The sequence below is a fragment of the Struthio camelus genome, chromosome 17 (assembly GCF_040807025.1).
Source record: "Struthio camelus isolate bStrCam1 chromosome 17, bStrCam1.hap1, whole genome shotgun sequence".
Taxonomy (NCBI): domain Eukaryota; kingdom Metazoa; phylum Chordata; class Aves; order Struthioniformes; family Struthionidae; genus Struthio; species Struthio camelus.
This window is the reverse complement of record NC_090958.1, coordinates 16732387-16746242: the sequence shown is the minus strand read 5'-3', so window position 1 is coordinate 16746242 and position 13856 is coordinate 16732387. Positions and strand designations below refer to the sequence as shown.

General features: G+C 45.2%; 2 protein-coding genes across 4 annotated transcripts in view; one reads left to right on the top strand and one right to left on the bottom strand.

Moving 5' to 3' along the window:
• Positions 1 to 4211, bottom strand: part of RILPL1 (Rab interacting lysosomal protein like 1) — a 28907-nt gene extending 24696 nt beyond the window's left edge. The window contains exons 1-2 of one of the 3 annotated variants that reach the window (XM_068910932.1): positions 3804 to 4211; positions 93 to 243 (exon numbers count right to left, since the gene is read on the bottom strand). In XM_068910932.1, coding sequence (XP_068767033.1) covers positions 93 to 243; positions 3804 to 4100 — 448 coding nt within the window. In that variant the 5' untranslated portion in view covers positions 4101 to 4211. The remainder of the gene's footprint in view (positions 1 to 92; positions 244 to 3803) is intronic. The other 2 variants (XM_009666625.2, XM_009666626.2) reach the window with 2 other exon arrangements.
• Positions 4212 to 6825: 2614 nt separating this feature from the next.
• TMED2 (transmembrane p24 trafficking protein 2) lies at positions 6826 to 13805 on the top strand. Its single transcript, XM_068910880.1, has 4 exons — positions 6826 to 7132; positions 8566 to 8758; positions 11059 to 11166; positions 12289 to 13805. Exons 1-4 carry the CDS (start codon positions 6845 to 6847, stop codon positions 12411 to 12413), a joined length of 714 nt encoding a protein of 237 aa, XP_068766981.1. The 5' UTR covers positions 6826 to 6844; the 3' UTR covers positions 12414 to 13805.
• The last annotated feature ends 51 nt before the right edge of the window (positions 13806 to 13856 follow it).

The window sequence follows — 13856 nt, the reverse complement described above, 5'->3', positions numbered from 1 at the left end:
CAAAAAAGCTGGAATATTGAGTCAAAATATTTTGATAAGAGTACTGCTTTTTATGACAAAAGTAAGTACTGAATTTGAAACGTCAAACTTGCCTTCATGCTTCTGAAACTCCTCTTCAGTGAAATTAATGTCTTTGTGAGACAAGTTTGTCATCAGTTGTTTATTCTCCTCCTGCAGCTGTGCAATTTGAGTAAGAAGATCCTGTGCTTCCCCTCTCCAGACATCCTCTACCAGTTCTAATTCCTAAAGGGTAGACCAGGACAACACATTTATATTTTTAAACATGTTAAGAGCCTTTGACGAGACTATTTGCATATCAAACTAGTGACAATCCCAGGATTCTTATAGAAAACAATTACATGATATCTTCTAACAAATACAAAGTAGTCTCAGTTTTTCTGAGGCCAGCATCAAGAAGTGTATTGAATATCAAAGTCTCCTTATGCTATATGCCGAATGTAAATATGCAAGGAGACAATTCCTGATGCAAACAACTTTGACATGCAAGTTATCCAAAGAATGGTTTCTTACTCCCCACTTCACTGTGAGGACCAGATTGAGGGGACTGCTGTGTTAGACAAGGTAACCAAATAGGACCAAGAGTTACCTCCTGCATCCCAGGTGGCAGCCTAAAAGGCTGTTATAAATGCCCCAGAAACATCACAGCATAGGCTGTAATCACATCAGTCAGGGTTAGGCATGCCCATTTTGACAGAGTAGCATCTCTAGTCTGCATTTGTGTTATGAAACACAAGTGTAAAATAATGAGGAGTGCATGATACTATGCAACAAATCCAAAGCTCCTAGTGCAAATGGTAAACACAAGACAAAATTATGCTTCTTCTTACGTAAATTGTTCTATATTGAATGTTTTGAGTGACATCTATGTTAGCGACAGTGAAACTGTTCAAAACAACAGCGCCTATTTGTCAGGACACTGTGTGTCAAGAGCAGCTGTCACCAATCCTTGTAAAGGTCAAATTAGGACAGAAAATATAAAGACTTCCTTAAGAAAAGGCAGTCATATTTAGAACTTCATTTGTTCCAAAAGTCTTTGCCATCAATCATATTTCTGCAGTGGGGGGCATTCTGTGCTCCAATCTCACATATGTGCTTAAAACAAAAAAAGCTGCGTGTGGATCACTGGAGTCGGGCTGAGTCATTTGCTGACTTCTACATTCATCCAGCATGCCCCCTTCCTACCTAACAACAACACACTCAGACAACAACAGCCAAGCACAGCTCTAGGCTAAAATAAGCTCTGCTGAGAGATGACAGGATAGCTTTCTGCTTTGAGTGTATGCTCTGTTAATGGGAAATCATGTTCCCATTGATTTTGAGGTCCAAATGAAATACCATTTCATTCTAGTGTTTATTATTGCGTTGCTCTCATTTTATAATGCCTTTGAGCGTGCTAAGAGATTTGTAGAAAACACTATATGAGAAACAGATTTACAATAATTTATATGTTATTTATAACTATGCAGGCTTAACTATTAAGAAGTACAGAAAGTTTCACGGATCACCATTACCTTTACTTGAAACACTTTATCTTGAGACAAATGCAAATCTGCCAGGAAGCTTTATTTCGCCACAGATCTAGACAGTTTGCAGTGATGTTGCAGCCTATAATTCTGTAACTAGAATAATGTGCTGACCTGGTTCAGACAATAAAACCAGCACATTTGTTGCTGTTATAAGTATACTGATTAGAAAAAAACAAGTAGAACACACATGCACAAACTCGAACTATCTAAACTTGTGTATTTTATATATGCCTGTACCATAAAAGCACAATTATGCTAAAGTTTGCCTAGGAAAACTTTCCCATTTACTGCTATTGAAGAACCCAAGGAAGTGGAGCACAAATGAACTTCCGAATCCTCATTAGCGACAGTATCGGAGAGAGAAGGCAGGGGATCTGTGGGCCAGTAGGTGCCCGGCAGCTCAGGAAACCCCAGCCAGAGCTGAGCCAGGTGCACAGGCAAAAGAGAATCCCGTATCAAGACCCTCTTGAATGCTAAAAACCTATCAAACTGATGCTGGCTGGAAACCACTAAAAGCTTGTTTGGATTGGTTTCTTGGAGGCTTTCGGGTCCCAAACACTTCTCAGTCTCTGACCTTTTCTGCTTATGAGCACCTGTCCTATGAAAGAGTTAGTCTTCAAACCCTCACACTGGAAGACAAATGGATTTGACACCACTGTTTTTTACCACCTTAGTGGGCTGGGAATCAAGGGGGAAAACTTGATTTAAAAAGTGTCGTATTCGTGCATACATGTTATTTTCCCTGTTAAAATTGTGTTTCCAGCATTCATCTGGATTGTCTGAGCAGTGCCTGAGTCACTTTGTGACTATTAGGAAAGTTGGCAGAGTATAAAGGGGTAATTGGCAGGGTATGGACGAGTTAACTGGCAGGGGAAAAGTTGACATCCGGCAAGTATAACATTATGCAGTTGACATGTTTAGGAAACCTTTTAACACATGCACGGATTGCAGGAGCATCTACACAGAATATTAGCTTGTGCCAACCTACTGGGTGTTGCTACCAAACCCAGCTACCATATCTCGTTCACCATGCAGCATTTATTTTTAATATATCCAGCGATAAAGAATCTGACTTGTTGCAGTTCTCCCCAGAGGTGACATGCTCACAAAAACCTTCAGAGAGCTGGAGCTCAGGAAGAGCAAAATTGATTTTAGCAGAGGGCCTGCAGCAAAACAGACTACCCACTTGCCTCCAAGCTAGATATGAGGTTTGCTAGACAGATAAAGGTGTGGATTTCGTACACGTTGTACTTGCGTGCATTCTCTGGGCCAGTAAAAGATTTCATCCTCTGGAGACTTACCAGGGCTTTATTCATTAAAAACTTTCCACCATCCTTTCTAGAGACACTGTCCTAAGTGTACTTTGCAAAATGTTGGAAGAATTGTCCTGGATTTTTCATATGCTACGCAGAAGTCCCTTAGCTGACTTAAAAAAAAACCTAAGAAACTTTCCTAAATAAATCCAAACTAACTCTTGAAGTTTGAGGTCTCTCTTCCAGAAGCTCCCTGTTTCCACTTTACTCTGAATCTGTGTGTGCAAGTAGAAAAGGAATGAGGCAGCAGGGATGACTTAGCACAGTCACGTGCTAGAAGAACCATTTCTTTCAACTTCAAATCGGTTGTTTGGGCAGCCTGATGAGCACATCTGCCACATACACTGCAGTAAGTGGAGTAACTCTTGCTGTCCTGTCACGCTAAAGTGACAGGATGTGGGAAACGATCTCCACCGATGGGATTTAGGGCAGCAGGGACAGAGAACACTGCGACCACCCCAGATGGAGCCAAGGGACAACGTCTTACCGTCAGAGGGGGGAGCAGGAATCTGGGAGAACGCTCTTCCCTACTCTTCAGCTCTAACGCTGACCTGAAATCACTCGGTCCTCCTACGACTTGCCTACCCGGTGAGCGCGCCACCGGGAAGACTAGACTGCTAAATCATTCACGGCTCCAGAGAGAAAAGCGCATCATTGTCAGTGACCTTTTCTGGCCTAGTGGGAAGCAGCACTACCCTCTCCGTTCAGGAGAGGAGAGGCTGGAGCAGGAGTCCTTATCCGGGGGGAAGCGAGGGGAAGGAAACGCAGAGGCCGGGGAAGGGGTGGAGAAAGGGAAGGAGGAAGGAAACTTCCAGGAGGGAAGGAAGAAGAAAAAAAAACAAACAAAAAAACAAACCAACCAACAAGAAGCCCCAAAGCCTCAGCGAGGCCGAGCAGCATCCGCGCAGCCCCGCCAAGGCCCCGGGCCCCTCTCTGCCCGCACCTTCTGGTGCTTGCGCTCCTTCTCGATGCGGTCCATCCTCTCCAGGCGCAGGCGGTCGAGCTCCAGGCGCAGCTCCTCCATCTCGGGGTTGATGTGGTTGCGGCTCACCAGCACCTCCAGGATCTCCAGCACCCGCACCACCTTGGGCATGAGGCGGGCGATGGCCTCGCAGCCGTGCTGGTCGATGACCCGCTCGAACTCCTGCCCGACGGCCGAGGCGATGTCGTAGACGTCCATGACCGTCAGCTCCGCCGCGTTTTTTTCCAGGGCGGGCGGCGCCCCCCCGCCGCCCTCCATGGCTCCCACATAGGCGGCGGCGCGGCGCCCCCCCCGGCAGGGGCCGCGCTCCGCCCGCCCCGCCGCAACTCCCGCAACAACTGCGCGCGGCTCCGCTGGGCTCGGCCGGGCGGCGGCGGCGGCGGCGGCGGCGGCGCTGCGGGGCGGCGCGGAGCGGCGCGGAGGGAGGGGAGCGGGCTCGGCCCGGCCTCGCCTCGCCGCCCGCCCTCGGCCCGCCCCGCGCATGCCCGCCGCTGCCGCCCGGCCCGGCCCGGCCCGGGGGCTCCGCTGCGCCCAGCTCGCTGCTGCTCCGCGTTTTGTTTTCTTTTGTGTTTTTTTGTTTTCCTCCTTTCATTTTCGTGGGGTGTTTCTGCAGCGCAGCGCTGGCGCGGAGGGGTTGCGCTCTCCGCGCCCCGACCCGTCCCGAGGGCATCGGCGGAGACGCGGCGCGCCCGAGCAGTTGGCCGGCGAACTGCCGCTAAACTCGGGTGTATTTTTCCCTTTCATTTTTCAGTGCCTTTAGGTGTGGCTGTGCGCTGGAAGCAGTCGTATTCTCGCAGCCTTTAGGAATAGATCTAGGGTAGTTTAAAGTGAGATCCGTTTTCTCCTCGCTTTCAAAAGGGGATAGGTATGAAAAGCTGTTACATATACAGCACCCAACACGTATTTCAGACTTTAAAGTTAAATTAAACGTGCCGTGAAATTATTTTAGGTCCGAGCCCTGCCACGCACTCTGTGTAGTGCAAGAATAATACCTTAAATTTTGGACAAGATACTATGAATAACAACCCTTGGAACTAGTCAGGGGAAATAAAACCGAAGTCGCAAAAGGAGTCTGGAATGACTGATACACGCTGTGTGTTCTGAACGCAGAGCTCATTCTGCCTTTTTGGCAGACACAAAATGGCAATGCAAGTGAATGGGAAGTTTGACATGAAACATTGTGATACTCTGACACTCAGATGAACTTACTCGTGCAATGCTGTCAGTGTGGCGTTCTGTCACGAGGGACAAAATTATGAACTTCCTCATATGCTGGCAGTTGACACTCCTCTTCATTGACTTGTGTGGCTGAGAAGGCAGCAAAACAGTCGCCAGATCCCTGGGTTTGACATTCAACTCCCTTACTTAACTAATAAAAATAATCAATGATATCCCGTGAAAATTTATCTAGTTATTATTATCTTATTGACTAAATAAAGCAGCCCAGCATTAACACTCAAAGTTCCGGAGAGAGCCTGAGGATGGATAATGGCATAGTTATCTTTTCCTGGAAAACACAGCTTAAGAAAGCATGAAAAGTAGTAGCAGTATCAACAGAACGTTTGAAGAATACCGGGCGGGACCTCAGGGAAATATATGCTGTGAACGGATCATTTTATTTGTGCTAGAGATGAGAAGAGAGTTCACACAACCAGAGTCGATATTAAGTGATTGCCCGGTGTTATGCACAAACACATGTGGAGGAAAAAGGTAATAATTAAGAAAACGTGCTAGTGGAAAGAATAACTGCAACTATAACTAGAAAACTATCTTGAGAGAGATGAAAAACCAGCATAGCAAATTACACTGCGTTAGTTCATACTCATGGCATACTCAAGATTGGCTACGGCCTGATCCAAACCCGTTGGAGACAATGACAGTTTTTAGTGACTCAGCAGGGTCGATCTTTATTCAGAATTACGTAAGTGACCTACTACACTCCTCAGTGCGTGTTCCCCTTGCTGGAAGTTTTCTGTTCCTCCACGTCCCCGTGCTGAGCGGCGGCTCGCGCTAACGGAGCCAGCTCTGCTAGCGAGCAACTGGCAGCTTGAATACAAGCCAAATTCACCTACCTAAATCAAGCATTTCCATTACATCTGTCATAAAACTGATGACAAACGCAAGATCCGAGTACAGGAGTACAATAACAGGCGCTTACTTGGCAAACCGAAATGTATAAATATTTCACTGGAAAAGCCAGATTGTGCTTCAGTCTTTAAATCTTCTGCTGACAGCCAAAGCAGCTAGTCATGAAAACAGGCTTCCCTAAGCTCAAGCACAACCTTCTGCATTTCTGACTGGAAGGTTTTCAGGGAAATTAGCATTGAGGCATGACCACGTATGGCTTTTAAGGCCTATTATCCTGTAATATAGCTTAAAAAGCGCTACCTAAGCACTGTTATTCTTGGGTAATGCACTAGCCTGCCACGTGTCTTGACTGTCTTCTCTTGCTGCGAGCAGTCCCAGCCCAGGCGCTCGGCTCGACCGTTACTCTCGCGGCCGTTGCCGCCCCCCCCATCCGTACAGCTACGCAGCAGGTTCGGATTTCGCGGGCTGCAGCCGCCGCCGCCGCCGCCGCCGCCGCCGCCGCCGCCGCCGCCGCCGCCGCCGCCGCCGCCGCCGCCGCCGCCGCCGCCGCCCGGGCCTGCACGGCCCGCCCGTCCGCCCGCCTCGCCGCCGCCTCCTCCTCCTCCTCAGGAGCCGCGCACCGGCCCCACCTCAGCGGTTGCTAGGCAACGTCGCCTCCCTCAGCCCACCCCACGCGGACCACCGCGCGCCGCTCTTCTCCCTCCTGATAGGGCCTCTCTCCGCGCCTCGCGCTGATTGGCCTCCTCTGGCCGCGGCTCTACCCCCCCTCCACGCTCATTGGTTGCTCCTTGGCGCCGGCCCCGCCTCCTGCGACGCGCGGTCCTCTGCCTCAAGAGTTAGGTCCGTCCCTCAGTGCCGTCCCTCAGTGGCCACCGTAGCCCTGGCCGTACGTGGCAGTGGGGCTGTGCCGGCCTATGAGCAGCGGCCCCGTGCCCCGGAAGGGGCGTGGCGTGAGCCGGAAGTGCTCCCTCCCCTTTTCCTGCTGGCCCGCCGCTCGGTGCCCCCTCCCCCTGGGCTCCGCCATGTCGCCGGTGCGGGCGGTGCTGGCGCTGCTGGCCGCGCTGGCCGCCCCGGCCGCCGCCTACTTCGTGAGCATCGACGCGCACGCCGAGGAGTGCTTCCTGGAGCGGGTGCCGTCCGGCACCAAGATGGGGCTCATCTTCGAGGTGGCGGAAGGGGGCTTCCTGGACATCGACGTGGAGGTGAGGCGGGACGGCGCCGCGCCGTGCCGGGCCGGGCCGGGCTGACCTTGGGCCCGGCCGCCGCGCCGGCGGTGGGGGAGCAGGGAGCGGGGGCAGAGCGGAGCCGGCCGGGCCGGGGGTCGCGGGGCTGCCCCGGCCCCCGGGTCTGCGCGTTGGTCCCTCGCCGCCGGCGGCTCGGAGCGGGGCCGGGAGGGGGTCGCCCTGCCGAGGTGCGGGGCGAGGATTGACTCGAGCGGGGTTGGAGTCGCCCGCGAAGTTTTGGGGCCGTCCCGCCGCCCGCCTGCTGGGCAGAAGGGCTCCCTCCCCGCCTCAGGTCGGGGCCCGCTCGGCGGCTTGGACCGCTTCGGAGAGGGCGAGGTGCCGCTTCTGGCCGTTGTGTTGCTCGAGGGTAACTAACTGCTCGCCACTTCTGCTCTTTCAGCAGAAGGCACTGGGGCGGGAAAGCCCTTTTCCTCTTCCTCGGTTTTCAGAACCCTTGCCTTGAATTTCTCTTCCTTCTTCCCTTCGGCACAGCCTTATTAAACCTTTTGTCGCAGGGGCGAGCGAGCAGGGTTGCTCTTTACAGAAGGGTGTTGCTTTTTCTGGGAATGATGCCTCTCCTTTTGAGTCCAAAAGCGTTATCTTGTTTAGTTAGGTTGATTGCCGTCCTGAAAGCCGTAGGTTAAGTTTTTGTCTTCAATAAGGCATCAAATCAGTAAGAGAGTAATAAAAATTTCTTTCATCTTGGTGAAGACCAAGTGGTTGTTTGACTAGTATAACTTAGCCACGTGAGAGTTTTCTCTGAGATCGACTATAATTGTTTAAAACCACGCACCACTTTGATACAGAAATGAAAGTCAGGAAGCTGTGAAATCCCATTTTAATGTCAGCAGCTGGATTTGGTGGCCTCTTGGGGTGGAAGCCCTCAGATTGTAGTGACCCTGAGTACTCAGTACTCTGGCCCTGACTCCCATCTGAGATGGCAACTGCAACAATACACAATTGTACGCCTTAAGTAGTATTGACGTGCCAGATGAATTTTTTTTCCACTCTTTTTGCTTTCCTTCAAACATCAGAGATAAGGTTTTCCCTGCAGTTATTACTTTGGCTGGCAGCCAGAGCTGTAGGTAGGTTGTGGTTCACTTGTTCTTCAGTGCTTTTTATCTTCAGTATGGAAGAAAAGCAGATCTTGGCCAGTAAGAGAGGCTTGCTTTTAGCTTTTCTTACCAAGACTTTTCTTTTAAAAAAAAAAAAGAGAGATTCCTGGGCAGACAAATGCAGCACTACTTTTGGGCTGTGGGAGGGAAGAAATGACGGAGGCTAAAGAGATCAGCTTACAGATGCTGTCGGTAAGTCTGACTGGATAACTCCAGAATATGCGTGCAGTACTGAAATGATGCGTATGAAAACACTATCTTAAATCAAATATGTGATATTTTATTCTCCCCATCCAGATTACAGGGCCTGATAATAAAGGGATTTATAAAGGCGATCGAGAGTCCAGTGGAAAATACACGTTTGCTGCCCACATGGATGGAACTTACAAGTTTTGCTTTAGCAACAGAATGTCCACCATGACTCCCAAGATAGTGATGTTCACTATTGATATTGGGGAAGCTCCGAAGGGGCAAGACATGGAGACAGAAGGTGAGGAAAACTCCTGGAAAGAACTTAGCTCAGGCTTGGGAGCTTTTCCCTACATGCATAACTTTGGAAGTTGACTAGAATTCTCAGAATTCCTGTTTCTTCAGCCTGTCTAGTTAGCTGTTGTCTTGCACAGCCAAAATGAATGGATATGGATGTTTTTATACCTCATTACACAACTTAATGCAAAAGCAGCAGGGGATCACTCGGCTATCGGCAGAAACTAATGCTTTCATCCTTTAGTCTTTTCCTCAGTTTCATTCTCTGATTTCTAGTTTGCTCAGCGGTATGTAGATTACTACATGCATTAGTTGAGCTCTTTGATAAATGTGCTAATATATAAATTTTCTCTTAGCCATGTAAGTTACTGTTTTATCTACAGCCTTTTGTCCTGTACTTGTGTTCATCTCTTACACTTTTCTCTAGGTGGTGGAGATACCTGGGATGGTATGTGTACTGCTTTTTGAAAGCTCATTAGCATCCTGTCTTGTGCATATGTTTATTCACTAACATCTAACGTCTGCTTTTTCTCTTTAACATCTGTTTGTAGCATGAGAATGTCTTTTTAATAAACTACATAAAAGGTCTGATTCTGAGTTATGCTGAGCACCTGCAAGCTTCCATTGAGAGGTTTAGATACTTAGCAGCTCTTGGGATCAGGTCCTTGAACTGTCCATGACAGTTTGCCTTTAGGTGACTACTTATGGCTAACAGAAGACATGAGCAGGAGTTTTAGGTGGAATTGAGCTAAAGCGCTGAACATCCAGGAACGTTTAGATATTTTAGGTGGTGTTTGCTTTCTATTGCTAAAGTAGGTGTTGGGCAATCAAGGACTTTTGGAGGCAACAGACTGCTGCTTTTAGGTTATGGGTTCACCGTAATGTTACAAAGGAAAAAGTTGAAACATGTCATTTGTTGTAAAATAAATGAATGATTGTATTGGTTAACAAGTTGTAAAATTTTATTTAGAAATCACTAACTGTAGCTAGAAAGACAATAAATTCTTGTTTTTTATTTTAGCAACTATGTAACTGTGTGCGAAGTGAGTGCTTGATATCTCTTGAAATATTTAACAAATTCCTAACTTTTGAGGGTTTTTTTAGAGACTCAGTTAAATCTTTTATTAAGTCTGAATATGATATCTCTTGTAAAGAATATTAATATGCCTTTCAATTTTTTAAGGCAAACACTTTTGTTTAAGTGTATTTTTTCAGAGGGCTTAACACAGTCCATACAATTGCAATCTCCTCTCTCACTAATAAGCGGCACATATTGCAGTGACCAGTTGGCCATGAAATTTATGGTATTAGGAAAGAGAGTAAGCTATTAGTAAACTATTCAGGTTATTGTAACTTGTATCAGCTTTATTCTCTGGTCCTCTTCCTGATTGTTCCACAAAAGGTAAATATTTCAGATAGCTTTATTTTCAGCTTGTGCTACAAGGTAGCTTCAAAGTCAAGTATGTCCCTTCAACAACCTGCGTGTTGGTTTTTTGCATCTTGGTGCTAGAAAACTTCAAATATAACTTAACTTATAATTTTTGTAACTGAACAGGTTTTTGAGCATGAAGGTATTAAAAAGATCCTGTGATTGACAGTCAGATCACTACAGCTTGGATCTTTGGTCCTTCTATTTGCTGAGCTATCTCAAGCTAGTTTTCTGTTGTCATTGGTTTTATTTTCCTCCTCCTCTACTTTCATGACAAAACCAGAACCTGAGGCCAGTTCTTGCCCTCCTCCAGACCCATTTGGCATTGTTTCTGCTGAGTGCTGTGCTTGACTAAACAGGAAGATCTCAATACGTAGTATATTGCTTCAGAAAGTCATCTTGGTTTGCCAACATCGTGATCGTAAGCTAAATTCTCAGTTGTTCTATTTTGGCAAGCTTAACCACTAGTAAAAGCTGTAATGATAATTTGTTTGCAACATATTGGAGATATTAGCAAAGTAAGTAGTAGTGTGTATTGATCTCATGTGTTTGTATATTCTGTTTTCTTGAGACATACGCCCCTATTGGAAATAAGTGGTCTGTACTGACTCTAGCTTGGGCATCCTCTGTCTTCTAGTTGGATGTGGAGAAAGACGTGTGCCTGATCATTAGATACCATAGAGACTCATTAGGGAAAACAGTACTATGACAACAAAACTTAATTTTGCTGCAAGGCTGAAGTTTTCAGCTGTACAGACTACATTTTTCAGAACTTCCTGTATGGCAGGAAATTAAGTGCAACTGTTCATCCATTTTAATAAATTGTTTTTTTGGTCAGTAACAGACTTTTTGATGCTTCTGAAATTATTCTGCAGCTCATCAGAACAAGCTAGAAGAAATGATTAACGAGTTAGCAGTGGCCATGACAGCTGTAAAGCATGAACAAGAATACATGGAAGTTCGTGAGAGGATACATAGAGCAAGTATGTGTCTTTATTTGATTTAAACGCCTTCTCCCATCTCCCAAAGGTATTTTAAATGATGGTTTTTAAGTTCAAGTCCTTGAAAGCTATTCCAAGTTACTAAGAACCTTTAGAACAAGTTATGATAGTCCTGCCAATGTGATAAAGAGCACGGTTAACATTTGCGATCTTCTTTAAACTGGTTTCTCTCTCCTGTCATGAAGATTGTTACTCAAAATAATCCTTGCTTTATTGCTGTAAATGTATATAGCTATTTGTAAATGGCATATTCAGGAAGATCATTAGTAATGATACAATTTTCAGTGGTAGACTTTGGCTGAACTATTATTTCATCCTTGAAATGCATGTGGCTTAATAATTGAGTCAAAGTCTCTCTTAAATAGTTTGTTGAAATAGAGCATAACTACTGTTACTTCTGAGTAGAGAATGTGGTTACCTCATAATCCTCACTTTCTAAAATGCAACTTTTTTTTTTGTCTTTTAAAACAATTGAGAGAGCTAATGTAAAAGGTGCATTAGTGGAAGCCCAGCAAGGATAAAGGGCAAATATTTTTAATAGGAAAATACGACATGGTGTTAAAGCGGTGGCCCCTGAACTTTTTGCGTTGACGGATATATGCAGTTAATGACTGATTTTCTTTTGTTGCTAGCAGTCTAATTTAAGAAATGACTGAATCTTTAGAGCCAAAGATGAACCATTAGAAATCTCAAATTCCCCACTTGACTTGGAGGTCTGAAAATGTGACTTCTACTTGAAAAAGGGAGCGGCTTCTGGTTGGCAGCTGTACGCTTCTGTCCAGGCTTCCTGAAGATGGACAGGATACACTGCAGCATCTTTTTGTATGTCCGGGAGTTGGTGTTAACACATCTGCTTGAATAGCTTTCCGTTACTTGAAGAGCAAAATTCAATAGAGGAAAATAAAACCCATTAGCTATCAGTTCTCATCTTTAAGACTGCAGAGTCCTTGAATATTTGTGCTGATGCGGAACAGAAATTATCAGTGATCTAAGTGTGAGGCTTATGTGCAGTACTTCAGTTCTAATGACACGTATGTTTCTAAATACGGTATATTTTAGGTTTGTTTTAAATGCTTTGTCACTTACTTGGATTTTTTTCAACAGTTAATGACAACACAAACAGCAGAGTGGTCCTTTGGTCATTCTTTGAAGCTCTTGTACTAGTTGCCATGACACTGGGACAAATCTACTATCTGAAGAGGTTTTTTGAAGTCCGAAGAGTTGTTTAAGAATACTTTTCCTGATCCTGGATTTCAGTTCACTGTCTACCAAACATCTTGGTCACAAAAAAAGTCATTTAGTTTCTAAACCCTCTTTACTGAACTGTAAAAACTTATTTGCTTATGTTCCTTCCTAGTTAAAATGAAATGTTTTTATATATCTTCTGTAGCAAAAGCTGTGCTAAAATCTCATCACTTAATTGGCATAATTTTTTTTCACTGAAATCTGCCTAGTCTGTATGCTAAGCGAGGTCCAAGCAAGCTGCAAACGCTGTAATTCAACTGTAGTAGTAGGCAATGTTGATGTCTTTTTCTAACTTTGTTTTTTTCTGTTTTCGTAAGTACTTGCAGTTCTATCTAGGGAAACGGTACAAGGCCCTAATGTGACTGTTGGCGTTTTTGACATCTTTAACCCTGCAGTAGGTGTTATGAAATCAAAGCGATCCCTTTTTCACTTGAATAAACTGCCAAGGAGGAACAATTGGAATTCTGTTCTGAAAGTGAATAGAAGACAGCTGACAACTTCCAATCTAGTATGCATACCTAGTTACTGTTTAAAGGAAACTTCTTCAGTAACTCTCTTAATTATATCAACTTGTTTCCTAAGTTCTTTTTTAATTAAATAGTTGATATCAAAACACATTCTCTCCTCTCATTACCAAATGTTCATCATGTGGTTTTCAGTTTTTCACAGGTTTGTATCAAAGCCAATTGTGTGCAGTGTCTTGGCAAACAGTAGTTAACCCCTTGGTTTTTGCAGGTCCAAAGCTCAGACTGTTGGCACTATTGCGGAGTGCATTAGTGCTCAGGAAAACTGGATTCCTGACGCCAAAGGGTTAATGGTTCTGGAGGTTTATTGCGATGCTATGCAGCCCTTGTATTTAAGTTAAGTGGCAGTCTCTGCCATTATCTGGTCATAATTAGCGTAATGCTAAATACTGGTGTGTTCTCTTTATTTCAGGCACATGTAGATTTTTGTTTTTGTATAAAGTTACTTTTCTTGGTATCTGCTGATGGGTTTACAAATTAAAGAAGTGTCTGGTGTGGGTGCTGAGCCAGGATTATGTTGTGACTGATGTATATTAGTTGTAATCATTTTGGGGGTGGGGTGGGGTCTTTTCCAGGGGGGAGCCTCTACAAATAACACACAACAGTTTTGTACAATTAATTTAAAATTTGTTACAGGTTTTCATGTTCCAGGTAAAGTTTTTTCAACCTTGGGCAAACACTTGCAGCAGTTCTTCAGAAAGGTGGCTCTTACACCTTATTGCAACTGTTGTGTGCCAATATTTTTGTGTAAAAAAACACTCAAATTGAATTCAAAGATGTACATTTAAAATTGCTTGTGAATCTAAACATGACCCAGGTTCGATAAATAAACAAGTTCTTTAAGAAAAGGAACTTTGTATTTTGTTTTTTCTTTGACACTTAAAAGAACGTACTGGTTAACGC